The sequence below is a fragment of the Haemaphysalis longicornis genome, unplaced genomic scaffold, assembly GCF_048455015.1.
Source record: "Haemaphysalis longicornis isolate Haplotype H1 unplaced genomic scaffold, Haemaphysalis longicornis Haplotype H1 scaffold_1, whole genome shotgun sequence".
Lineage (NCBI taxonomy): Eukaryota > Metazoa > Arthropoda > Arachnida > Ixodida > Ixodidae > Haemaphysalis > Haemaphysalis longicornis.
The window spans coordinates 427862796-427889945 of record NW_027526203.1 but is presented as its reverse complement, the minus strand read 5'-3'; the positions used below and the strand labels follow the sequence as shown (position 1 = coordinate 427889945).

The following is a 27150-nucleotide window of genomic DNA, read 5'->3' as shown; positions in this document are numbered from 1 at the left end:
GCTTGAGATTGTTTTTTCATTCAAGGTTACCCCGATTCCTCCCAAGTAACGGCTGTCAGCTAGCTCAGGAGTGTTCTGACAAACTGTAAATACAAAACGCGCATGCCCAAGAAACATTCGCATGAGGTAGGCAATACCAGGCCACCCATGAGCAGAACACAGATGGTTGCAATTTATAGGGTGCATGCACTGGCCCGTTGCAGGAGGAGCACTTTTTTGGCGCCGAGAGCAGTTCTCGGTGCTCCGTCGCCAGCGGCGGAGTAACAGGGAACGCCGAGGAAGTCACATGACTTCTTTTGCGTCACTTCTGGTTTTATCCCCGGGTTGCAGAGGAAAAATAGCGGAATCCAGCAGCCGCGGTAGTCGCTCAGTGCGTACGGCAGCAGCTAAGCGCGGCCGTCTGGACAAGGAATTGCTGCTACTTTTAGATGATGAAAGCACCACATATTCAAGCGCAAGCTCATCATCGGACAGCAGCAGCAGCGACGACGACGACGACGATTTGACATTGCATGAGTTTATGTTCGAGCACCTGTTCACCCCGCCGGAGCAACGACCGAAGGTAGAGTCGTATCTGGAAAAGACGGTGGACGCTGTTATCGTTCGCAGCTAATTTTTGGGAGACACGGTGGTGACCCCTTTATCATGAACATGAACATCCGCTCGGCTTGTCGCCATGCGGAAGGCAGACACAAAACCACCGGCACGTATCTGGCAAAACTGGCGAGGAATAACTGCGTGCGGACATCACGAGCGCGCGAAATGCTCCGGGAAGCGAGCGCGGGAAACGTTTGGTCACATGACTCTTGACATCACGCCCTCCCCCTCTTTTCACTGCTCCCGGAGCAGCGCGAATGTTTCATTCACGGAACGAAAGCACACGTCCCCGTTACTACCGTGTGCTGCTCTGGCTGCTCGCTCCACTTGCTCCTGTTCGCCCAATGGAATTCGCCATTATTTATAACCAAAGCGGCAACGGTCAAACAAGCATTTTCTCCAGATTGTGCACACAACACGAACGGTACAGACACACACAACGCTCTTTCCAGAGTTCGTGAGCGGTCGGTAGTAGCAGCGCCTGTCGAGTCCGAGCGAGAGGAGGTCTCCGCAACGGCTTCCACGTCCTTCGGACAAGTCAAAGCATGCCTCATCTGCCAATGCCGAAGTTTGAATCACGCAGAGAGAGAGGCGACAGCGACCCGGACTTTCCCAGACATGTAGCGTCGTGTTTGGATCCATCGGCTGCAAGCGTGAGTCGCCGACAGAGAGGCCTGCTTGAAAGGCGCACGTAGTGGAGGCTTCCCCACACAGCCGAGGAGTGCGGCACAAAGCACTGCTGCGGGCTGATTCGTAACAGTTGCCAGCAGTGTTTTCACCTTGGAATGGTGGACTGCACACTTCCTAGAAACAGATTTGAAACAGGCCACACGATGAAAGCTTCATGCACGTAGGGTTCTTTGCTGTTCCAATGCAAAGGCTAGGGCAGTGTTCGAAGTCAGTCTGGCTGGCGAGGTATCGATGCTGGGGCAAATCAGCGCTGGATCTGTGGCACGCATTTCATAGCAGGTGAGAATAACGCAGCATCAAAGCTTTCATCTTACACCTTGGCACATGCTTGAGACCTTAAGCTCTTTATAGGTGACACGAACCTGATTGGACGCACCGCCTCAACCTGGGCTACTTTGATGATGATTATGATGAAATTTAAGCAACGCAAAAAATACGGAAAACAGCGCACAGGGAGGACACCAAGCTAACGCGAGGCAAACCGCGTCACTCTCTGCGCACTTGCATCTAACTGTACAAATGGAGTCTCCGTCGCTGCCACGCAGGTAGCGCCGCCGTGCAGCTGAGGGGCCGATGCATACACCTTTGTGGGGATCCCTTGGATCCCCTTTTCCTGTTCTCGCAAGCGCAGCCCTCACCCACGCATGGAGCGCGTGTTCGCCCTGCAAGCTACATCATGGTGCTATGTCTTCTTGCAAGCCAGCGAGCCAGCGGTCGAGAACAGCCCTGCCGCCGCTATCGCACCTCCTCACCCAGGAACTTTCCTCCTCACCCCCAAGCCTTTTAAGCGCGGCACGCGCACTTCGCAGGGGGACCAATGAGGAATGGAGATCACGAGACAGATGCAGGTCGTTCGTCCCCTTGCCGCTGCTCGTACGGGACGGAGCCTTTGGCCCCGATCAGACGTGTGGGTAGGCCTATTAGGCCTACCTCGTTTGTGGCCACGCGTAGCCTCGGCTACTGCCACCCGTATGGCTGGGCCCCGAGGGGCGTATTGGTATTGTGTAGTTCTTGGCCTAGTTGTTGCAATGATTATGCACTACAGTTAAACCTCGATATAATGAAGTCGTACTCGGAGGCGCAAATTTCGTAAAATCGAGGTTTCGATTTTACAATACATTTAACAAGTTATTGAGGTTTCACAACCTGCGCTACTGAGCACGAGGTCGCGGGTTCGATTCCCGGCCGCAGCGGCCGCTTTTCTGATGGAGGCGAAAAGCAAAAACGCCTGTGTGTACGAGATTTCGGAGCACGATAAAGATCCCCAGGTGGTCAAAATTAATCCGGAGCCCTCCACTACGGCGCGCCTCATCGCCTGCGTTGCGTCGGCGCGTTAAACCCGACAATCAATCAATCAATCAGGTTTCACAACCTTGCCCATTGCCAAGAAACAACTTCTACACAGTTACCTCTCCACTTTAAGCAAAATTTCTACTAAAACCGGTCGCGAAAATTGCGTGAATTAAGAGTTTTAACACTTCGCCAATGCAATTCGGATGGCCGACAATAGTTCATGCGTTGTCGTAAAACTGGTGTTTTTCTGCAATGCCTCGTTAAATATGATAGCACACCTCACTAGGTTTCCGCTTTGTTTTCTTTTTTTCGTTTCGGTCACTACTAAACGCCGTTGTTAGTCAATCGAACCCACGTACGTGCCCCGTGTACTTCACCTCGGCGAGGTGTTGGTTCAAAGTTACGCCTTTTTGTCCGTTCAGTGGTAGGCTTAGGCGCGGCGGGCCGACAATGGGCAGGTGCTATGAAACCTTCGAGTGATTTTTTTTTTTTTTTGGTACAAAGGCTCTGCAGTATAGGCGTGTGATGCAACCACGACACTAAAAATAAAGCCATGATCATGAGTTGAGCGGAGTACTCGCGGACCGCTTCACTGTGTGGAGCAGCGCTTGCATGTTCCCGCTAAAGCGGAAGGCTTACATTAAATATCTTACGGCCAAATTCTATTAAGCAATTAGTTTTAGAACCACTGAGCCCTAAAAAAAACCGATTTCTTTGTATCGCAGCTGTAAATAAACACGGGTAAAACAAAGATGACCACGTCCAAAGAGAGCAATTTATTGCCCTCAGCACTCGATGTTCAGGCCATAGTAGAGAAACCCGTAAGAAGTGCTTGGTGTTTCTTGACCAGGCCGGGCTTAACGTGAAGCTCGTATGCTGACAGCGCTAACAAGGCTTGCTCTTAAACGTTTGCCTGAGCAACACCGCCTACAAACAGGCGGCGTTGGCCTGCGTGCTTCCGCAGAATGTTGATGGCATCCATCACTTCAGTGGCTGTCGGTTTCACCGGCAATTCTTATTTTCCTTGGAGTGCTAATGCTCCTTACAAGACTCACCTAATGATGTACAAACAAAATATTAATGTGGTTATCATTGAGCAGAACCTAGAGCGGCAGCACCGTGAGCAAGGAGGTGTAGAAAAAAAACCTTAGTAGGCTTCTGCAGCTCAAGCACAGAGGGTGCTGGCAGCCATCTATGACCGCTAGCAGTTGGAGCAGCTTCTTTCATCACTTCTAATTGCTGTCGACCGTAGCCTTCACCGTTTTTCTTTCATTTGAGTCGTTTAAGAGTTAATGCGAGTACTGAATGTTTTCAATGTAGGCTCTGAGAATCAAAATTAAACATGCCTCAACTGGAATCTCGTTCTTGCTTTCTTGCCATGACTTCATTAAATCGGAAGTGCCAACGAAATTACTTCATAAAATCAAGATAAAACGAATTTCGTTTAGCAAAATTTTGATAGAAAACTTGCAAAAATTCGTTATATCACGAATTTTGTTAAATTGTGGTTCGCTATATCGAGGTTCAACTGTATACTCTTTGGCCAATAAATCTCCTGGTTCGTCCTGGCCCTTTGGAGCCTGTCGTCTCTTTGTTGGAGAGGCAAACCGTCGTGGCAAACTCTCAGGGATTTTAAGGGATCCTGTTGCCTACCGTAGCTAGCTAGCCATGGTTTCAGCGCCGTAGCTACAACCTGAAAGCCCATCTTGTGGCCAGCCAAGGCATAGTAAACCCCCTCATAGTCCGCACCCTATACTATGCAACAAAGCACGTTTATAAGCGCATGACTTTCACTAACCCAACAGCAGCAGCTCCAGTCGCTGCTGATGGCTGCAAGCGACAATGTAACTAGCACCATTGTATAGCCTTGAACTGCCCTTTGAAAACTGTCACACAGTCAAACAGATCGGTAGGGCAGTAAGGGCATCTCCAGAACTCTGCTTGTTGCTACCTGCTGACGTTCCTAGGCAGCAGCGCAATGCAATTCTGCCCCTGCTCTAGTGCTCCACTAACTTCTGCGCGGACCTGTACAGTCAGATGAAACTAACTCCCCCCCACACACACACACATAATACTGAAATTTGATCAGTGCAAGTAACATTTTGTCCAACTATGCATGCCCTTCTCCTACTTTGGGGGGCCAGCACTTATTGGCGCAGGTGCAGTAACAAACTGCGGGCACACACAGCACAGTGACCTCAAACAAGCTGGATGGCATTCGGTAGCTTTGGGCGCTAAACCACCTACCGGCAAAATTACAGCAAAAGGCCAAAATCGTACTTGTCGGACACTTAGGTTATTTTGCTAGATCTTGGTCACTCTGCACACGCAGAAAATGAATGCATCGACAAAAACTCATACTCACAATTTTTGTTTCATCCACCAGGAAGCTATGAAGCCTTTCATGCACCTCCTCCTTTCGGATAGAGACTCGGGACTTGCCCAGCTGCCATGCCACCTTGTCTGGGTACCTATATGTTTTAGAGATAGTTGCAAGTTGGATGTAAATACTAGCACCAAGTGGAATTTGGAATAAAACAATCTACAAGTACGATTTTTGGACACATTGAATGGTGTACCAGTTGGTACGATGCAGCATGAGACTAAAGGAAAGAGACAGTTACAGGCATTCCGTTTCACTTGAAACGCTTGGCCTAAAGTGCATAGCTACAAGGCAGGGGTCAAATATCCCAATGAATTCTTCTCCCTAGACCCACTTTTCGCCGCGTCATAATTCCAAGCACAGATCGCACGAAAAGTGCACAATGAGGAGCACTGCACATGCTACCTGCCAAACCTCAGCTTCACACCACAAGGACTAAAAAGAACAAGACCAGTGAAAAAAAAGAAGGCCTGCCCTGCAAAAACTAATTTTTAAAACATGAATTCTTAGCACAAGGTTTATGAGTGGTCTAGAAAATAAGGGTACGTATAAGGTTAAGATAGCAAAGCTATTGTCAGGTACAGAGGTACAGACAAATCGCAAGTGCACGTTCCAAGCATGCACTAGCAAGGGTGCAAGAGTGACATCAAACCGGTGCCTATAATGAACACTGGTCAAGGTACTTGCTGACACGGAAGGAATAAACACCATTAATGATCTACTGAACCCACGGAAAGTCACTGCCGAAATTGAGGCCAAAGCCTTTCGAACGCAAGGCATGAAAGCGGCATCCACAAATGAGCCAAAGATCTCTAAGACCACAATTCACAAACCAGCAAATTTAATACCACATCCACAATCACATTAAAAAAAGAACCACCACATACCACCCCAGGTTGACTGGCTTGACTTTTCCCTCGTCACCTTCGGCCTTCAGAAGGCCTTCAAAGTACTGACTTTTGATGATGCTCAACAAATGTTTTGCCTCCCTGAAATGAACACATGCAAGTAGAAAATATCAGTGATCTTAAAAATGCGCACGCAAACCATCCATACAGAAGTTTCACTCATAAGTAAAGAGAAGAAAAAGAAAAACTTCTCTCCAAGCTCCTCTTTCAAATGCACTTCTGTGTCGGGTGCCTTTTATATGTTCGCATGTTTGGAAAAATTGCAACACATGGTAGCGCCCCGCTCCCCCAGTATTTAGTGATTCTATAGTGTTGTGTAATGTCCAATTCTTGTTACTGCTTGGCCCACCCATTATATACATAAGGTCCACATGACATACTTCTGCCATCCAACCATGCCGCTCATGCACTCACTTGCTGCAGAGCACTGTTTTGACAGTAAGTCCCCTATTTGCTGCGCACAATGTCAAAAAGCGGGGTGGTTGTCGCGATGTCGAAAACCAAGCCTATAATTACTGACACAGTAAAACAAGACTTCAACAGCAACCCCATGATATGATTTTAGCAAGCGACGCAACAGGCATAACTCTCTGTACTGTGACCTGGTGCCCTGTGGCAATAAGATAGTACTATCGCTGTCACCTCATTTTGTCGCGATGCTATGGTCTGAACCAACCAGAACCGAGCAACATGAGTGAAGTGAGAAACAAATCTTTACCTGTGGTCTCAACATCAAACAGAATTCACTCACAGAAAAAAAAATCACAGAAAATTTCACTTACGGGAAATAATGCGTGATGCGGAATGCTGCGGGCAAGTCACGACGCAACGCAGCCATGAAGTCGTCCCATTCTCCTTCTGGCACGATACCCTGTGCCTGATTAACAACAACAAAAAAACCTATTTGAGTAAAATTTAACAGTTCCACACACACAAGAAAAAGGTCCCTTTTCTGAAGAGAAACTTGAGCTGGTTGGCACATAACTCAGAGAGTAAGAGGTAGCACAACAAACGGGACGAAACGGAGACGAGACACAAGTGTTTGTCTCGTCTCCGTTTCGTCTCATTTGTTGCGCTACCCCTTACAGTTTAAGTCCCTCTTCTGTATGCAGCTGGAACCTACTACCACAAGTTTTAAAGTAAACTTTTACAGTGGAATACAGCACATCTATGATGAAAAAAAAAGGAACCTGGGATCTGCACAAATAAATCTGAACTGAATTGTGCCACTGGTGCTTCTTTTATTTATTGCCACCGCCAGGCTTATACCAACTTTTAAAAGGACACTAAAGTGTAGAACCAAGTTTGCCGGTATCAGTAAACTGATGCGCTGTGAATGAAAATATACCATTTTCAACAACAGCAGTTGCCCGTGAACACAGAAAATGCCAAGAGTGAAAATGTGTATCGCCACCCCATACACTTTCCCGCACTATTATTTGCGACGTCGCAAAACGGGATTGGTGAAGCTTGTCTAAACAGTGTCTCGAAACAAACACGAAAGCAGGTTAGGTGTGCCACGCCACACAGCTTTCGTGCCTTTCTACCACAGAGCAAAGCACAAGACTGAGAACAATGAACCCAGAAAACGATGAAATAACGACGGCAGGCCCAGCAAACACACATACAGAGGAGAAATGGGGACCAAATGTGACCAAACCAAAAGCCGGTGCAGTGGCGTCGGAAAGAACTAAAATAGAGCCAAATAACCAATTCGGCACGTGAAATTGCTGAGCAAAAGCAGGTTGCTACCTATAAAGCCGGTTGTGCTTTATACACAGTTCTACCGGTGCTCAAGCTTTAGCTGGTCCCAGCTAAAATCAAGAGAAAGAAGTGGAGCTCGCTGGGAGATGCAATGCGTTCAACTTGTCACAGGTGGACCACCTGAGTTATAGGATGGCTTCAAAGGGATGGGTTTGAAAAACAGGGCGAGACGTACACGCTGAAGAAATGAGATGTAGAAATTTGGGGGTTCAGGAATGGATTCGGACAATGCAGGATGGAAAGCCCTTCATCCCGCAGTGGACAAAAACTGATTATGATTACTGCCTACACTGCAGAAAAAACAATTGTAGGGGTCATCACAGCTTCAAGCATCATTAATATTCATCCGCATTTGAAATTACAATCACACTTTCACTGTAGCTAGGAACTTAAATGTCATGGTTCAAAGTCTGAAAGTATATAGCATAAAACATACCACAGGCTTGTATAAGACCTCAATATGTTTTAGTATAATAGTGCGTGCAAAGACAGCAGAGTAGAGTATATATTGAAAATGAGAAAATTTCGCCACTGTTTCGTCTCTGCAGCAGGTGCAGTATGACGCCGACTTCATTTGTTCCGCACTGTTCCTGAACGCTATTAATATACACAGACGACACTTCAATCCTCAGACTCTGGTCTCCCCACTACTTGCCATAGCCTTCATGCCTACCTCAATGAAATCACCTGTTGGGTCAGAACGAACTACATCTCGCTGAGCCCTGCCAAAAGTTGCATGAAACGTTTCAGCAGTGCCTGCACTGTGGAGAAGCCAACATACACCCTGCATGGTGCCGCCCACACGGCGACTGAGTCCGTGTCCATACTGGAGGTGCAATTTGCCCGAGCACTTGACTTCGGTGCCTACGTAGCCAGCGTTGTGGCAAAGTCCTGCTGGACTTTGGGTTTTGTCTCCCATGTAACTAAGCAATGCTACCCTTATGCTTTCAGCTTGCTTTACACTTCTCTAGTCCTGCAGCGTGGCGTGGTCGGCACCGCAGCTGCACCTTGTGGCGCCTATCATAAGTGTGCAAAGGAGGGCCTCCTGGTTCATAAAATGAGGAGGGCTCGTTTTATGAACCAGGAGCCCCGCAATCAACCCAGAATACAAAGAGAGGCTTGATATCGCAAAGTGGCGTCCACTCGCTCACTGTTGTGACACCACCAGCATTCGGCTACTGTGCCACATTATGACGAGTCGTTGTCTAGAACCTTTCTTTCATCCCAGATGCATGTGAATAACCGCACTGGCCAGCCTAAACCAATGCGCAAAAGGACTTCCAGGCATAGCACGTCCCTCGTTCCTGCCGCCATCCAGGGATTCCTCTGTGTCCCAGTGGGCCAACACAAGCCTCTGGCCCAAGGAAGTAGGGAATCTCAAGAGTTGTGTCGCCATTATGCGTGCCTTCTTTTGGTGGGCACCCCCTAGCCTATCCCTCATACTCTGTCATAAACATTGTTCTGGGCATTTTGTACCTCGTCTACCGACGTCCACATTATTTCTGTGTCCTCCCTTTCTGTAATTTGTCAATGTCCCTACGATTTTCTGTCGCTTTGCAACTTTTGTTTGTTCTCCCATAACCATAATTATTTATTTATTGCATTGTCATGCCTCTTCTGCCTACCCAGTGCGGGTTAGCCACCTGTCTGTCTAGCTGCGCATAGCATGGGTGGGCATGCTCTTTGTTCAAATGAAGCTATGACTATGCTTTTGCAAAAATTTCCCAAGATACCGGTCGCAACCCCACGGTTGCGCTCCAAAAACGTCGTATCACAAGGGCTTGATGCAAACTAGCACCCACATGTTGTCAAGTAGGAACCTCATTTTTCGGTAATTGGCTCCGAGCACTGGTGCTTTGAGTGTGACCGCAGCGTCACTGAACAGCGGCGTCGTCAAAAATCGGATGTTAATCAGCCCGAAGGAGCGGCTGTACAGGGCAGAGATTCTGCAGTTGTTGCGAAGTCAAGCTAGTAGTGCATATTTCTGTGTATTGCTGGGCCTACTGCTCCCACAGCATTTTTAAAAAGGTCGCGAGCAGGCTGCCGAAAAAAATAGTTTATCTCTGTATTCTTGAAATGAAGCTGAAAGGCAACAGCAATGAATCCGCGCAGTGGGACGTGCAATGTAAACAACGCCGATCTACTTCTGGCCATAAATGTTCGTTTTGCTGTTTTGTGTGAATGTGGTTTGTACTCGGGGATCTTGTTTCTGTGCGCCCCCACTATCAGCTTCAGGTGGGGGACCTACGACAGCCGGTGCCCGGCGAAAGTTGCACAGGGAACGCGAACTTTGCCAGGAACAAAAACAGCGTGCCAGCATGCCCCCCCCCCGCAATCTTGCCTGAGTGCAACAGAATATGACACAGAGTAACGGTTGACATGAAACTGCAGTGATTCCACAGGCAACCACCGCAGCTAAACGGATGGGCCATTAATATGCGCGTCAATCATCTTGAAGCAGAGACAGTGTCTGTCGTTCTCTTTTTTTTTTTTTGTCGCTGAGCTTATGCCTACCCCGGCAATTTAGTATTATGTGTTGCTTATGCTTTAACAATCTGTATAGTTTGTTCCTCTTCTGTATTACGGTGCTCATCGCTGCTTACCCCTTCCTACGTCAACGCGCAGAGCTTCTGCCGGTGCGGCCTCGGCAGCAGCTTTGACGCAGATATCGTGGCCAACTCCATACGTCTAACATTTTGTTGACTCAAACAGAAAGAACACCGGCGTTGATACCGGTAGCAGTATTGACAGTAGCTGCCCGGTGCTCACAGTTATGAGTTGACGAACATTGCAACTGCATCAGCATGTTTACACGAGCCGTGGCACCCGGCCTTGCGCTTGCCCTGCCTACCTCGCTTAAATTCACTGAACTCTTCATAAAGTGAAGTGGTGCGTGTTTACAAAAGAACTCACAACCGTTCACTGTACCCGCCTAGCCTAGGGTCACGCCTGTTATGTGACCAACGCCATTGCTGGAAACATCGATTGGCTCCGTTGTGCTTGCTAGTTCCTCCCGGACGCAGTGAACATCGCTTGCGGCGTGTTGCTGGCGACCAATATTTCCCATCTTTCTGAAACCGTTAAAACGAGCGCATTGGTTTGAGCAATCACTCATGGCAGTGAAGCACGGGCAGTACGAGGAAGCGCGCAAGTGATGTCAGCAACATCTGATAAATGCCTCCTGTGGCCATTGGTGGCGCTGGTTGTTTAGGCGCCGGTGTCGCCACCATACCAGCGCGCGGAGCCTATAAGAAGCTATTTCTGAAAACATCAACTGACAAGGAATTTTTTTTTTAAAAAGGAGAGACTTCGCAAACTAAGGATTTCTTACCTTATAATACTTCTCAAAGTCTGGATTACTCTTGGATATAGCTTTGTACCCCAACTTCTCGCCATTCTCGTGGGGCTTAAATGAAAAAGAAAAAAAAAACATGTTATTCACCTCTTGCAGCACTAATTAACAAAGCTAAAACGTAGGAATTCACGGATTTCCGATAAACATGTTCAAACGACTAACAATACGTCGCAAGAACGTAAGCCGACACAAATGGAAATATCAAACAAAACGCTAAGTATCTATTAATGAGATTCATGTCATACTAGAGTTGCTAACGCGCTTTAGCATCCTATGTGAACCAAACAATGTTCAATGCACCGCAAAATGTTTGCTAATGCTTATTTTGACCTATTTAGAACTCTATCTCCAGGTGGACACACTTAAGTGGTCATAAGTGAACTCGTCAATAGGGAAACTCGTAATGTAGGGTAACTGGACACTTGCCCACTAAGTCACTGTTCAGCTTTTTCGTTAATCATGACCAGTTTTCATATGACGAGTTAGCTGTGACGAGTAGGACTGTTCCCCAGACCGCTACCCAATGTGTCACGGCCCCACTTGAACACATTAGTACTATGCCCTATTCCAATATTACGGTTAACCACCCTAAGTTTTGAATAGAGGACAGGCTTTGAAATGGCCGTGTGCCATGCAGCCGGTGACTAGCACAAGTTAAGCTAAACACAAAATATAGCGTACCTGTCGAGGGCTGGTTTCATCTCTCGAAATTCTCGGCCTTTTTCTTTGTCGCTTTCTGCCCATCGTTTTCTGCCGGTATATGGCAGCAAAGCTAGCTTCTTAGCGCACAGTTTAGAGTCTGATGACAACTCGCACGTGGGCACAACAGACAGCGAGCGGCGTGCAATGGCGAATGCAAATAAAAATGTATAACAAAGAAATCGTTGTGGTTGCCAGACACAAGTGCAAGTACACGGTGCGAGTCGTGCGAGTGCTGGCGCTTTTTTGTGACAGTCCTTTCAACAGTTTTCTGTAAACTGAGTGCTATTATTTTAGAAAGCGGTCAAACAGCTACACCTCAAAACAAATTTCAGTACGTCAGCAGGTCAGCAGCATTCTGGACGACGACCGGCTCGCGTTGGCTGGTGCGCTGGTACCGTACTACAAGCACTTGCGCCACCTACGCAACGTACGTGCTATGTTCCCTAGTGTTTGTGTTTTGATTTTTTCTTCTTCCATGGGTTTGATGCAATGGCGGCTGCGCTCATTCGTGCCTGCAGTAGCCCCCGTAGTTGTCACTAGCATCGCTGATTAAAAGTTTTTAGTGGCTCTAGTTTTCACCGCACGTTATCATAATGTCGGAAGGACAGCCTTGTTCGTCGACGACAAGCAAGCGATCTGAGCAGCTGGAACGACTGCGCGCCCTTCATATGCGCCGCGTAAGTGTTGCGCTTCATTTGCGATTGACTTTGGGCCTCATTGGCCTCATCTTCTAGAATAGCTTGGCTGATGTGATTTGCTTTCACACGTGCAATGATGTAAGAACGTTCACTGTACATATTTTATTCGTTTTCGTGTAGAATGAAGCGAGAACTCTGAATCATAAAGAGGTAGTCGAAGAGGACAGGAAGTCGAAACTTCCAGCTAATTGGGAGAACAAGCAGAAGTGGACGCAGTACAAGCAGGAAGAGGAAGAAAAATATGAGGTAAGCGTCCGTTCTAAGAATGTTTGAAATTCGTAAATAATTCTTGGAGGTCATTAGAGTGGTAAGCTTTAGTAGGGTGTCCACGCTTGGGGTACGTCATACAGTCAAACCCTATTATAACGAACCCGGATAGAGCGAATTACGCTATACAGTCGAACACGGATATATCGAACTCCAAAGGGATCGCGAAATAGTTCGATATATGAAAAATTCGATATAAAAAATATGGGCTCTGAAAGCTCACCTGGGGCGGACGACCACTTACCGATCGGCGCATTCAAGAATGACAACTAATTCTGCACTAACGACGCAACAGGATGCTTTATTTGCGTGAAAAGAAATCGCTGATCTTGGCCTGCTTCTTCGTCCTGTAAATGGAATTAAAGACGCTGGTCTCGATATTCTCGAGGCTATCCAGGTGTGACAGCCCAGTTCCTCCCATGTCGCCGCAACTATGTAGAATCAAGCTGAACGCAGCCGCCAGTTCACCGGCGGAGTACGATCGTGTGGCCGCATCCTCGTCCGGACGATCTTCGCCACTCGAGCTATCAGCCTGGGTTCCTGCAACCGTAGCTACGATATCCTCGTCACCGACGCTCGCAACAGCCTAAACATTGCTGTCAGCGTTCACAAAGTCGAAGCAGACAGTCCGGCTGGAACAGCAGCCGGGAAAAGGGACGACAGCTCGCGAAACGTGTCGACCATGCCCTATTCGTCGTCGTCGCCGTCTTCGCAAGCTTCCGAATGTTCGGCCGTCACGAAGCCTGCCTTCCGGAAGCAGTTGGCCACGCTCTGCTTTACGCTGTTCCAGGCACCCGTCATCATGTGTATGGCCCCCAGCTGGTCAACTTTAAGCTCGGTGCCCACGCGGAGGTTCATCAAAAGCCTATCGAGGAGTAGCCTCCTGTACCCAACCTTGAACGAAGCTCGAGCGGCTGCAGCCTGGCTGTTGTGTTCGGAGGCAGGAACTTGAGCTCGATGTTGTCAAGCTCGCAGGTGGTTTAGTTGGCCGAGTAGTTATCCATGAGAAGGCAAGCGTGAAGCTCCGACGCCCCGGCTTCTGTCCCTGTTGGGTTTCGGCGAAGGCACTAAGCGACCACGGAAATCGGGGGTGAAGCGACCGCCGAAGAGCACCTTCCAGCTCGTGCGGTGTTCGATATACCCAATGTCGGGAAAAATACCGTTCGATATGAACATACGAATTCCTATACTTTTACACAGAATTTTCAAGGGGATAATTCTTGAGTTCGATATAGACAATAATTCGATATACCCGTGTTCGATATATCCGTGTTCGACTGTATATCGAACAAAAACAAATCTGTTACGAAAATGCATGCCAAGCATATTCGTTATAACGAAGTTCACATCGGATATATCGAACTCGGAGCGCCTAGAATTGCCACCGAAATGCGTGGTTTGGAGCGGGGATTGAGATGCTGATGGGCCACGATTGAGACGTTGAGCCTCGCATGGACCGAAGTGACGTCCGACACCTTCCGTAACTGTTTCCGACGCACGGGATTCACGACGGAGCCCATCCAGCCAGCGAGTCCGGACCAAGATGGCATCATCGGCGAACTGCGCCGAAGAGCTCGCCAATGTTCCAGATGCTCAGAGGATTTCCTCAGTGTTGACGACGATGTTGCCGTCACTGTGAGAACCTCGAGCGCACACACCGTCGCCGATGTCATGGCAGCTGGTGCTGCTGAAAGCACTGAAGAGACTGAGGATGTCACAACGTAAAGCCGTCCGACGCTGTATGAGGCGCTTTTGTCAGTCGATGTTCTCCACCAATATTGCTCCGATATTGCAGGACACAGACTTGAACTGGTGCAAACGATGTCTCGTGTAGAGAATGCGGTTGCTAGTTTGTGCCGCCAAAACCAAAGTGAAAACAAAAATCACCCCTTTCTTGCGAAGTGGGCAGTTAAGGCGGAAAGTTGCTTCAGTGCATGCAATAAATTGATTGTTTTGTGTAAGGTAACGGCATACTTTGTGTTCGTTTCGTTATGTGGGAATGGCGGGGGGGGGGGGTCCCGCGTATTGCGAACTCGTAACAAAAAAATTTGTTACAGACGGTTACTTGTCCATAGCAACCCGAGAGATCGTACAAGGTCGACAGCCTTGTTTTCCCATTATTTTCAGTTCTTCGGTGTGCATTACATGTGTCGGAGCCTTTTTCATCCCAAAGAACGTTGCTGAAATAAAACCCAAATTTCTGAAAGACACTAATAACAAACAATTAGATTTCTCCACTTTTGGCAGCCGTTACAGCTGCATTCAAAAATGAGATCAGAAGAAAGGGCTGTTTATTCAGTGCATTGTAAAAACTCAGTGCTTACAGTGCTCTCTCATAGTGTTTCTAGAGTTATCCAACAGCGTAACGAAGTGTGCATTTACCACCACGCAGGTAGGTAGTGTGGAGAAAGCCGAGATACTGCCTGTCCAGCAGCTGTGCTCTTGTCATTTTTGGTTGGGATCATTTAGGTTGGGATTGTTTGAAATGAGTTGCTATATTTGGTCAGTTCAGCATATACTGGTGTGTATTGAATTTTGTTAGGTCAATTGACCTAGATTGTTTACTGTTGCTTGATTGGATTCGGCTAAATCATGTTGGGGCTGCCTGCGCTATTAAAGGTACAGTGAAGTGAGTAGTAAACATTGTCTATTTACCATGTCTACTTACTATACCAGGTTCAATTCTAAAATGTGTGGACCATGTTCCAAGTTTTTCCGGTTGGTTTAAACAATTTTTTTTTTTAACAAGAAAAGTGTCATTTCCCTTGCACCGTCCTCCCCACCGATTTGCTGTCGTCCACAGGGCTCATTGAGTGGATTCCTAGCATGTTTATTAGCCTTTACAACTTGTGCTCTAATGAACAAGAATTCGATGTTCACCATGATAAGTGGGTGAAGTTCAGAATTTTTAAGGCTGAAATAGTGTGAAAATGATTTCAAACAAGTGTGACGTCATTATGGTAGTTGCTGTAGGCACCAGAAATGGTACGTGGGGTTCGCTTCAGCACAACAAATTGACTTCCATGTCCCTTCGACGTGTATCTGGCAGTACACGAGGGCTCTTCTCATATGTGTACCATGTGCCACTGCAATTCACTCTCGGAGGGCTGTTCTTGAAGCAAGTTTAATTTGCAGGATGCTGCCAAGCGGGGTGAAGACTACACACGCCTCAAGCTGCTCACTGTGAGTGCTGATGAAGCAGAACGCTTGGATCGCAAGAAGAAAAGGAAAAACCCCGATGTCGGCTTCTCCGGTTGGTTTCTCTCTTCTTCTTCTTCTTCTCCTTTTTTTCCCCCAGGCATGACAATAGTTGATTTCAGTGTGTTATTCCACTTACTGTATTTTGATTAGCTTGATGTGTCATTGCAGATTATGAAGCAGCAACTGTTCGGCAGTACCAGCGCTTAGTGAAGCAAATCAAGCCAGACTTTGAGCAGTATGAAAAAAAGAAGGAGGAATTGTAAGTGCTTTTTATTCTAGCTTGTGCACCGGTGGGATTGTCTTTGTTTGTTGCCTTTGTTCACAAAATCACCTGAAATGAATTTTCACTCCATTGTGATTTATGTTGAAATACCAATGTTTTTTTCTCCCATCTAAATGACTGCATTATAACACAAATCGGCTGTACACTGAATTAACATAACAAAGCTGGCAATTAGTTCATCGTGGTGGAATACAGAAGCGCTCAAAAAAACAAGGACGAAGGAAGAAGTAGACAACACTTCCTTCGTCCTTGTTTTTTTGAGCACTTCTGTATTCCACCACGATGAACACATACCAACTAGCCCAACTTTCCGTTCTGCTGGCAATTAGGTCAGATGTATCGAGAAGTTACAAGTGGAACTTTGCGTGCTAATTTTTTAGGCTAATTTTGTACCGACCTAACATTGGTAGCTTATAGCTTAGTATAGAATCGTTCTGCTTTGAATATCTCATCCATGTGGGTAATGTTACCTTGTTTGTCTTGGAGCACAGACATTCTATATTTGCCCATAGTTCGCTTCTTCCTGGTTGCTATTTGGCTTCCCCTTTCTGTAACATTTTGTCAATCTGCCACGTTGTAGGCATGAATCAACAGCTCCACCAATTCAGTCTGATCTGCCATTATTGGCACTTCCATGCATCTATCTACATTATGCAATAAGTTCCTTCATATTCTGAATAGTTTGTCTGGTTCTTTCCGGTATTCTGTTTATCTACAGCTACCAATGCCTCAGCAGTTGTTGACATTACGCTGTCATTTAAATACATCAAGGCTGTTTTCACTTTTGTTAAAGCCGCGAATTTGTTCTGAAAGGTTATTTTAATTCCGGTGTCCTGGCTCTAATTGACTTCAAGTTAGGTTTTCTGCATTTGTAAAATTCACTGCTTTCCCTTTTAAGATCTAGCTTTATTCTGCACCTCCCCTAACTGTGGTAGCGGCTCCTAAGTTTACCTAGTACCTCCATGTCCTGCACAGTACCTGTGTGGTTACTTAGAATAAAGTTGATTTTGTTTTTAGTTATTCTGTCTGCCTATTCCAAAGTTTCCCTCTGCCTTCTCACCTTCTTGCTTCTCACCTACTTTTGCATTAAAGTCTCAAGTCACCAGTGTGTGTTACACTGTTCTTTTATTCATCGCTAGTTTGACATCCTCATAGAAGCTGTCTGTGGCCTCATCGTCGTAGTTAGATGTTGGTGCATAGGCTTGTACTATCATTAACCTGCATCACTTGTTTAACATGATCACAATGGCTGTGACTCTCTTGTTAATGCAAACGAATTCCACTACATTTCCTGCTTTCTAGGTTAGGTTAGATTTGGTTAGGTTAGGTTTCTCTGTGGATCAAGAATCCAACCCTTTGCCCCCCTTTTCCTTGTGATTCTCAGTGGCACAAAACATGCCCACTACTCAGCTCTATAAAGCTTTTTCGCAGTCTCTTAATCTCGCTAGTCCTATGATATCCTAGTTAATTCCGGAGAGTTCCTCTAAAAATTCAGCTTGGTTTCCCCCGCTAGACAGAGTTTGTGTTGAACGTTACCAAATTCAAGGTCGAGAGACTTGTTGGCTTTCTATAAATGTTGACCAGCTCCAGGCGACAAGGTCTTTTGGTTTAAAAAGCAAGTCTTGCCTAGTTGCTCATTTGGTACAGTCCTTTGTAATTACTTGCTCTGTCATGTTATTGTCAGTGGCACAGCTGTTGACAAGCTTTACAAAAGGTTTCTAAAAATACATATTGCTGGTGCCGACTAAAATGTACTGTCGGTATGCTGTGTAAGTGCAGAGTAACAAGACTGCCCCAGCTATCATGAACCAAGGTTTAAAAAAAGTGGTGCACGATACAAGCATGACTCCGAATGTACTTGGATTTGGGGTCATATTGCCTATATGTAACTAACAAGTTCATTTTAAAAATTTTTTTTATTTTAGCGTCATGGCCAATATTGCAACTCTAAAGTTATTCATCGACAGTGATTTTAGGTGTTTGTCTCTTTGCGTGGCTTTGATTTTCATGAAAAGAAAAACCACTCAAGATATAAAGAACACTCCTTAAAAGCAACGTCCATGCATCTACACATGCCATGATTGCAGCATTCACTAGCAAGTCGTGGTGGAAAGCTTTCCATTTTTCCCGTATCATGTCATAAGTGACATGCCAGCGATGTTGGTATTGGCTGTTATATTAATTAGTGCAGGTGGTGGGATGCCGTGGCAAATCACAGTGCGGCATGTAGCCTGTCCAAGTTGATAAGGGAAAAAATTTTGTTATCATTGAATTTTAGAAAAGAAAAGGTTAACAAAACCGGAAAGAGTATGAATACATACTCGTTGAATCAGCTATGTCATGTCATGTCCTCTTGTATTCATGTGCATCTTGACTCGTGCAATTTTTGTGGTGAAGCTGTGCAAGTGCAGAAGTGAGATTCTGCAATCGACGTGCATAGTATGTTCCCTCATTGCATTTTTCTTATCCACACGCCTTCTGTTTTGCCCTGGAAAAACAGCCACCCAAGGAGTAGCATGTCGTATGCCTCTTAATCACCCCAAACTGCTGAGCTGAGTACTTTAGGATTCATCCCCGTGATATCATTAGCAGCAGTGATGAAATGTCTGCTACACCATGAAGGTCTCTCCTAACGACGTCCATTCGCATGTGTCCTGCATCAGCGAAATCCATTCCTTGTCCCAACGTTTACTCATCTCACCACATCTACTCTTCTGCGTCCCTCGGCTTCCATTAAGACTGCACTGTGCATGGCTGCACCATTCTGCACTACAAATGAATGAATACTGCAAATATGTATCAGTCATAAACTTCTGGTTTGAATGACAGGGTTAAGCTATGTATCATTATCTTTGAGTGCTCCCTGAATGCATTCAAGCTCGTGTTAATTCTTCATTGAATTTCTGTCTCTCGTGGCTTGGGTTTCTGTATAGCAGTAGTTTGTGATACCTAATCATCTACCTCTTCTAGTATGTTATTATGCTAGAGTACTTTAGATTCTTTTATAGTTACCTTTAAACGTGCTACTATACATTCCCTGTATAATTTTCGTCAATCATTTTTGGTAAGTCGTGCAGATTCACTGAGCGAAACAATGTCAAGAGCAAGCCTCAAGTCTTAGATTTTCCAGTTGCTTGTAACATTAACATTTTCCAGTCCAGCTTCCTAACGGGAGCATGAAGACAAAGGATAACTTTACTCCATTTGAAACATTTACTCTTCACAATAACTTACAATGCCAACTGCAACCGAATGAGCTACATATATTAAGGAAAATGGTAAACGCTGGCAACTTTCCAGCTACTTTTCCACACGTGACTTGTGACATCATAAAATCATTTTTTGCGATTGCCTGAGGCTGACCAAAATATCACAATTTATTAAAGTAGATTCGTGGCACTGTGGTTGAACTTCAAAATAGCATTATTTTTCTGCAAGAGCTATGAACTCACAAAAAAAAGGCGTGCAAAAATGCACATCCAGAAAAACATACAGGAAATCAACAAGATTAATAGTGAACTCTAAAGCCCCAAGGACATGGTGCTATTTCTGAGTAGCCCTTGTAACAAGGTGACAGCATTTGAAGCTGAAAGAATTATGAACAGATAACATCTCCTGTGCTCTCAGAACACCACTGAGGGTTCAGGTAGACTTCGGTTGTTGGGGTTGAGCTAGTTTGGTCGTTCAAAGCAAGAACAAAACCTGTGGCTACGTCGCATAACATGATACGGTATCAAGTAACGTGGTGTAACACATTGAAATGTGTTGATAGACTTTGTTGGCCATTCCAACTTCTGGTTTCTACTCGGTGATGCCTGTTGCCATTGAATCGCCGAGATAAGTCACATAGCCCTTCGTGCATAACATTATTAGAAAAGAGAAATTTAATAATTTGAAACAGGTATGTGTCTTCAAGCACAGATTTCTCATTAATGGCAGCACTGTTTCCCTTTCGACAGAATATTAGCGGCATATTAATTGCCTACTCTTTGTCATAGCCCTATGACACACCTTCTAAGCAAACTAAATTACTTCAGAGTGATCATGTCTAACGTCTGAAATATTAAGGTGCGTATAATAGCATTGTATTATATGACCTCCAGGAGGCCTGTATATGTTGTTACGATTCCGATTTAGCAATATTTCAATGACTGCAACTTTTTTTTTAACCAAAAGGGGTCTTGGCAATATTCTGCGTACTTCGGGATTGCTTTACTTATGTCGTAAATAAGTTCAAGCTAGAACTGTCTTACCTGAATCCACTATGTAGCCTAGGCTGATTGTCACTAGTGTGGTTCAGTTCTACTTCCTTAAAGGTGTTGTGCCACCAAATTTGTTGCTTGTGCATTCTTTGTTGCAAACGTTTTATAATTCGTTAGAAAGCATGATACATGCTCTCACACGCACATATTCTGAGTGAAAAATTTATTATCGCACGATTCATGTGAACAGGATTCGGTTTCGGTTTCTGGGCGCCGATTCAAGCAGTGACGTCAAAGTGTTGCGAGGAGGTTCTGCCACGGCGGCGCTGCGGTACGTTGCGACTTTACTGCGGCGTCTGCTCCCCCACATACGTGCTTCACCACGGAAGTAAACACGCCGACTCGTCACGTCAAGCCGCGACAGCTCCGACGCGGATTCTTTGTCTGCATCCTCGGATGCAGACAAATGAAAACCATGGATTTGCAAACCATAAAAATGCTAAAAAAACGCTCAAAAAAAAAAAAAAAAAAAAAAAAAAAGCTGCCTCCCCCGCGAATCGAACCGGCAACGTTGACCGGATGGGCGGAACGCGCGAGACCACTGAGCCAGCGAACAAACGATTCCGCTCCGCGATATAGCCGGTGTACTAGATGGAGGCCCATCCTTGGAGTCGTACGTCGGTGTTTACTCTAGTTTACAGAATTCCTGGCTTGTAAACTCACATTTTTTAAATAGCGCTTGCGCAGCAAGGTTCCGCGAAGCCCCCGCGACAGCTTATCGCCATCAACTCTGCTCTTCTGCGAAAGCGCTCGCAAAAATAAGTGTGCCCGACTGCGACTGCGATTTTGCACTGAAGGGATAGTGCTTGCCGTACTTTGGTTTTACGTTTTACGTTAAAAACCTTTGCCGATACTGATCCCTTATTACCCAAATTACCCTACGTAACTGTTCTTCTGCACGAAACTGACATTATATTTTCTACAGGCGAGCCGATCGCACACGCATTCCTGGGTAGCGGCGTCGCCGAAGAGCACGGCCGAAGCGTCGAACGCCAAAATACGGATCGCATTAGCGCTAGTGTTGAGTTGTATGGGCTTCATGGAACTTACTGAGTTTATTACCCTCCAGAAACTAACAAAATAGAGCCGCGTTCATTGCGGCACGAATGTTGTCGGGGCGCAGTTTTCGCTTCTCGGTCGATTGACGACGCGTCGTGCGACCAGTCAGGCGACCGGTTTTGTTGGCGTCTTCGGTCGGCGAGTCAGTCACACTACGGCGACTTTCCATCGGCCGACGTGTTTGTGTCGCCGTCGGCGTGGTGTGACAACGCGGTCAGTTGGCCGATGTTTTAACGACTCGTCGGCGTCGCCGTCGTATCGGTATAGTGTGTCGATACGACCAAGCCAACGTTTTTAGATTAGGTCAGTTGGCAAAGAGCGCGGCCTTCCAAGCACCGCGGCGCGGGCCGGTGCTGTCGCCGACCAGGCGGTAGCGCTGCGGTAGCGTTGAGATCGGTCTCGGCGCGTCGTCTGCTACTCCTTGCTTGGAAAGGCGCCGGCGGCGCCGGTGAACGACCACCGCACACCGTTAATGTTCTTCTTTGACATGCGAAATAAAAATTCGCTCTACTCTAACGCTTAAGTGACTGAGGGTTTGCAATTTTACCGACATTATAACGAGAAACAAGCTGTACTTAAGGAAAAAAAAAAAAAAAGACAAGGCAAACACTGCACAGTCCGCTTGTCCTCGGCTGCTTCCCGTTCCATTTATTTATTTTTTCATTTATTTTTCCCCAGTACGGGATCCCTTATAGCTCAATAATGTTTAAAGCATACCCGAACACGTCTTACACTTCTGAAACTGCGGGAAAGCCTACAATAGTCAGCCGTCTACTTGGAATCAAGAAAAGACGCCTCGACATTTTTATTTATGCTGTGGAAGCAAATGCAGTAGGTACGTTTTCACAAGAACATATTTACAACCCCAACAAAACTGATCAAGTGAGCCGATTCAAGAACATATTTACAACCCCAACAAAACTGATCAAGTGAGCCGATTGGAAACCAAGTGCTGACGTGCGCGCTCACGTGCACGCGCTCAGCAAATTCTTGGTATTTTAACTGCGGACACGAAAAATTATGATTTGTTAAACAGCTTCGCTGTTAACAAAGAAAACTGAACCAATTATTAAACCAATGTTTTTTTTTTTATTTCCCTGACAGGTATAAATGTGGTTTCTTAAAAGAAATAAACGTTTTTTTCTCGGATGAGAATGTTTGTCGTACTGCTATTCTTTTTTGTTGGTTCGTAAATCTGATGGACTATCTGTTAGGGTCACAGACACTTTCATTTATCTTCTTGTAGTCCTGATATGCCGATATTTTAAAGCGTTAGCTTTCACTTATCTTCTTGTGGCCCTGCTTATGCCGATTTTTTAAAGCGTTTAGCCTGGTAGTTTTTCCGCTGAGCCATCGCTTATGCTGTCTTCTGCGTTGATTTTTCCTGCTCGTTTCTTTTTGCAATCTACAGATAGGCAACACTTCTCAGTTTTGACTAGTCAGATTAATTTATTTATAAGAGGTTTAACGCGCCGACGCTTCACAGGTGATGAGGCGTGCCGTAGTGGAAGGTTCCGGATTAATTTTGACCACGTAGGGGATCTTTAACATGCGCTGAAATCTCGAACGCACGGGTGTTTTCGCTTTCCGCCTCTATCAGAATAGCGGCCGCCGTGGCCGGGAATCGAACCCGAGTCCTTGCGCCCAGCAGCACGGCGCCTTAGCCACCGCGCCGGGTAGGGATCTGATCTGACAGCACCGTGAATATGTTGTGCCACACACACTGCATGCCCTTTCACGGCAGTTGTTGCGGATGAAACGTCTGGAAACAGGTAACATTTGTTCCAAGGGCTGATCTTTAAGGCAACAATGTAGCGAATAAATGTTGCTACATTCTCCTGCCTTGACAGCTGAGGGTGAATATTCCCATTTTTATCGCTGTAGCTACACGGCGGTACAAGTAAACCTTTTTAATTAACTTCATCCGACAAGTTTTGCCCGACTACTGCACCCTTCTCAATCAGCACAATTGCACCCAGAATGTTCGAGCTTGTAGAAGATAACCTGGCTAGACGAAGCCTTCACATCCTACGATTGAAATGTCGGACATTTGCTGAATTCCTGCATAACTGCGAACCACAACTCATGCAGTTCCCAACGTACGTGCTGACATCGGCGCTTTCTACACCACTCGCGCCACTTACGCCAGTTTCCTCGCGCAAAAGCCCATCATTTTGGCAGGACGCAACATAGGTGGGAACAACTGTCATCCATTTGGATGGTTTTCGGCATGACTTTGACGTCTTTGGTGGCGAAAGATGCTCAGGTATGTCAGGGAAAATACGGGGCGCCGCGCGGTCTCTCAGAGTCCACCTGCCTTACGGTATCGATCCTTACAGTTTGACCGTTCACGACGTGTTCGTAACAGTTGACGACGTCTGAAGGCTCACAATGAATGTCACAAACGTATGTTTATGGCGTAACCTTGAAGTTTTTCCGCGGAATCGCGATTTCCCACGCCTTCAATCCGTCAGGACCCTTGGGCGCTTTGAAGAAATGCCGCTGCACGGACTTGGCCGCTTCCGAAGCATACCCCGAACGGCAGCCTGGCGCGCAGGACGTCAACAAACCGCACCGACACTTCAGAGATCCACTAAAATATGTATACACGATGACAGCACAGAGCTAATACGTTAATACAGACGTGACGAGCAGGCGAGCGCCAACAGCACAGCGAAAACATATGGCCGGGGCGAGCCTCGCTCCTCAAACTAGATCTCAACGCAACGCCAGCGCCACCTGTCGGAATGGCGACAAAATGGTACCGCCTCTCGAGGCGCAGTTTGCAAACTGACCTAATCTAAAAACGTTGGACCAAGCGACCAAACAAACTGTGGTAACTGGAGTTCACGTTCACGTCGCTCGAGTCGCTAGCGTTGTATGACGTCACAAACTTTGCTGCGCTGGCAATACACTGACGTCATGGTTAGTGGCGCTAGCGATGGGTCCCGATTTCCAGAAGAGCATTTAGGTAATTTTTAGAAGCGAATTAAAATATATATTAAGCACTTGCTGTACCCAGCACTTCGTGTTGAGGGTCGTTGCATGCAGAGGAAGCCTACAGCAGGCTTTTTACAGACTTAAAATTTGGTGGCACAACACCTTTAAATAACTTAAATCAGTCTTGGTTCATGATAGCTGGGACACTTATTTGCATGTGTGCGTGCATGTGTGTGTGAATAATGATTTTACACTTGTTTGAAATTACTTGCACCTTTAAAGCTTTTATTTGGCTGGCTTTCATATTTTTGTAAGCAAAAGTCGATTTTACTTGTCTGTATTCATCTGTTTCTTTTCTCACTTAAAAACAATTAGGTACTTTAGTACACAATCACCTTGTCATTTATGATGCACCTGGTAGGGGGAGGGCTGGTCATAAGGCTCTGCAATCTCGGAGCGAATTCAGCCAGTGAAGTGGGCCATGCGCCAACCAGTCACACAGCATGTGGTACTTTTTATGGGCTGACATTTTCTCATGCGAGATTCTCTTGTAGGGGTGAGGCACTGTACCCAACCAGGGACACAATCATCCATGGGCTGCACAAGGACAGTAAGGAAGACATTGACCGCATGGTGGACGATATCGAGAAGCAGTAAGCTTTCTTCCTTTATTTGTGCCTTAACCAAGCGGTTTCATTGTGCGATGGCAGAAAATTTACACCCACTAAAAATTATTTGTTTTGCAGGATTGACAAGAGGAAGAAATACAGCCGGAGGCGGTGCTTTAATGATGATGAAGATATTGACTACATCAATGAGCGTAACATGAAGTTCAACAAGAAGCTGGAGCGCTTCTATGGGAAGTACACCGCAGAAATCAAGCAAAACCTGGAAAGAGGAACGGCCGTATAATGTTTTATGGTTTTTCTTCGTTTTTATTTTTTCAGTCATAAGCAGGGGGTGCGGGAGGTGATGAAAAATAATTTTGTGTCAATTGGGATGACTACCTTGTCAGGACACCATAGAAATCAAGCCAACTTAAAAATGGGGACAATCGTACAATGGTCCATTTTTTTTTTTTTTTTCAATCACTGCAGTAAAAACAGATTGTGGCAACCAATCGACAGAGCTCCCGTGACTGCTCTGCAGAAATAAAGCAAAACTTTAAAATTTGGACAGCCATTAAACATTTCGTTCATTCTTTTTTTTTCCCCCATTTCCAATTTCAATTTCATTTCTCAGTATTGTGACAACTAATAAACACGGCTGTCAAGAGTCTGCTTGTATTTTTTGTGTGCCTACACCTTCACAGGGCAATTTCTTGTTACACTTTAGCTGTGCCATGCAAGTTCCTTGCAATGCAGGGAAGCAATCTTGGAAATTCGGAGGTAAGACCCCATGGTGGATTGAAAACCCAGACAGTTAATAGTAGCCATTTTGGCTTCACAAAGCCATGTTCAACTGCTACGAAGCATGCACACTCTTCTGAGCTGCGGACAAGCCCGTCTTTTGCTACATGATGAATTGCAGTGAAGCTCAGTTGCTAGGTGGTCAATTATCCTTTTAAAAATTACCAGAGCTCATGTAAACAAGACAAGAAAAGTGGGCAACAATCGCTTTCTTTTCTTCCATTGTATTTTGGCTAAGTGGCATCATTCTTGCACCTTGTGAAGCAAAAATGGAGCAATGAAACTTCAACAAGAGTTCTGTAACTGCTGGTGTTTTTGCTGCAGCACTTGCAGTATAGTTCACTGTAAGGAGGGTTGTGTGGTGAAATGTTCCCTTGCGCCAATAGGGCAACAGAAAAGATGAATTCAAACTAAAAGTATAGTATCAGCATACGCAATGAAAAGAGTTATTTGCTGCCCATTAACGAGCGACATGGTTTGTACACGTCATGAAGCAAAAATTTCATGATGAAACAAAGTTCTTTGCTGCCCGTTAATACAAAACTTGTGTGTGACGTTGTAAATAGCCGATTTTCAGTATTTGTTAAGCCTGATTGAAAGAAAGAAGTAATGAAGCGTTGGATAAGCAGCCCTAAAGATGTAAATGAGCTCGACAGTGCACCTAACTGCCATGCCCACTTTAGCACACAGTAATCTCGTATTCACAGGAATTCGTGAAATAGTTTTAGCACAACTGCCACAACTAGTACCCAACATGATCTCAAATTTTTTGTGCCCACATGAATGCATGGCCACTAAATAAATTGCGTTTGTCATTATCAGGCAAGACCCAGTCCTTGCTGCTTTCAATGTGGGAATCGTGACCACCTGGCTGTAACATCTTGCTGATTTATAAGTATGACAAGTGTTTTTAAAGTGCAGAAAAAAATCATGCATGGCATGTAGGCTTCTTCCTCAGCTGAAAACAGCAAAAAAAAAAAAAAAGTGCATGACATTTCTGGCTAAATTTAGTCATGGTCTCAATGGTTAGGTCTCAAGCAAACAAAACTGCCTCAGGTCTATGCCCACACATGGTGCAAAGCCCCGCAACTAGGGGATTGGCCTAGAATCAATAGGGGTTACACACTGCATGCCTAGAATGCGGGCTTGCTAGCATGCTCACTTCCTGGCATACTCGCTCGAAAGGTTTATTTTTGCATTTCATGCACCGAATAACTTTTTAAAAAATGTAAACTGCCATTTCTTGTTTCCTATACTTGAAATGGTCACAGCATAATGATGCAACATATTTTCGTTCCCTAAATTTTCTTGATTTACCTAGCTCCCCCATTTTTTTATA

At 45.8% G+C, this 27150-nt stretch overlaps 2 protein-coding genes across 4 annotated transcripts in view; one reads left to right on the top strand and one right to left on the bottom strand.

Moving 5' to 3' along the window:
- The window catches only part of Nsun2 (tRNA (cytosine(34)-C(5))-methyltransferase Nsun2), an 87786-nt gene extending 75741 nt beyond the window's left edge, over window positions 1-12045 (bottom strand). For 2 of the 3 annotated variants that reach the window (XM_077687301.1, XM_077687299.1), the window contains exons 1-5: window positions 11672-12044; window positions 10967-11041; window positions 6654-6748; window positions 5851-5952; window positions 4946-5051 (exon numbers count right to left, since the gene is read on the bottom strand). In XM_077687301.1, the coding sequence (XP_077543427.1) occupies window positions 4946-5051; window positions 5851-5952; window positions 6654-6748; window positions 10967-11041; window positions 11672-11734 (441 nt within the window). In that variant the 5' untranslated portion in view covers window positions 11735-12044. Of the gene's footprint in view, window positions 1-4945; window positions 5052-5850; window positions 5953-6653; window positions 6749-10966; window positions 11042-11671 lie in introns of all 3 variants that reach the window. The other variant, XM_077687300.1, reaches the window with a different exon arrangement.
- A 102-nt stretch (window positions 12046-12147) lies between these two features.
- On the top strand, window positions 12148-25677 carry LOC144155699 (pre-mRNA-splicing factor SYF2). The gene is made up of 6 exons (XM_077687302.1): window positions 12148-12369; window positions 12511-12636; window positions 15793-15910; window positions 16027-16117; window positions 24957-25055; window positions 25149-25677. Exons 1-6 carry the CDS (start codon window positions 12286-12288, stop codon window positions 25312-25314), a joined length of 684 nt encoding a protein of 227 aa, XP_077543428.1. The 5' UTR covers window positions 12148-12285; the 3' UTR covers window positions 25315-25677.
- The last annotated feature ends 1473 nt before the right edge of the window (window positions 25678-27150 follow it).

What these genes read in the sequence shown, in the direction of transcription:
- LOC144155699 (XM_077687302.1), top strand. Translation starts at nt 12,286, where the DNA reads ATGTCGGAAGGACAGCCTTGTTCGTCGACGACAAGCAAGCGATCTGAG. An exon ending in GCGCCCTTCATATGCGCCGC is followed by an intron (nt 12,370 to 12,510) that starts GTAAGTGTTGCG and finishes GTTTTCGTGTAG; the next exon opens with AATGAAGCGAGAACTCTGAA. An exon ending in GAAAAAAAGAAGGAGGAATT is followed by an intron (nt 16,118 to 24,956) that starts GTAAGTGCTTTT and finishes ATTCTCTTGTAG; the next exon opens with GGGTGAGGCACTGTACCCAA.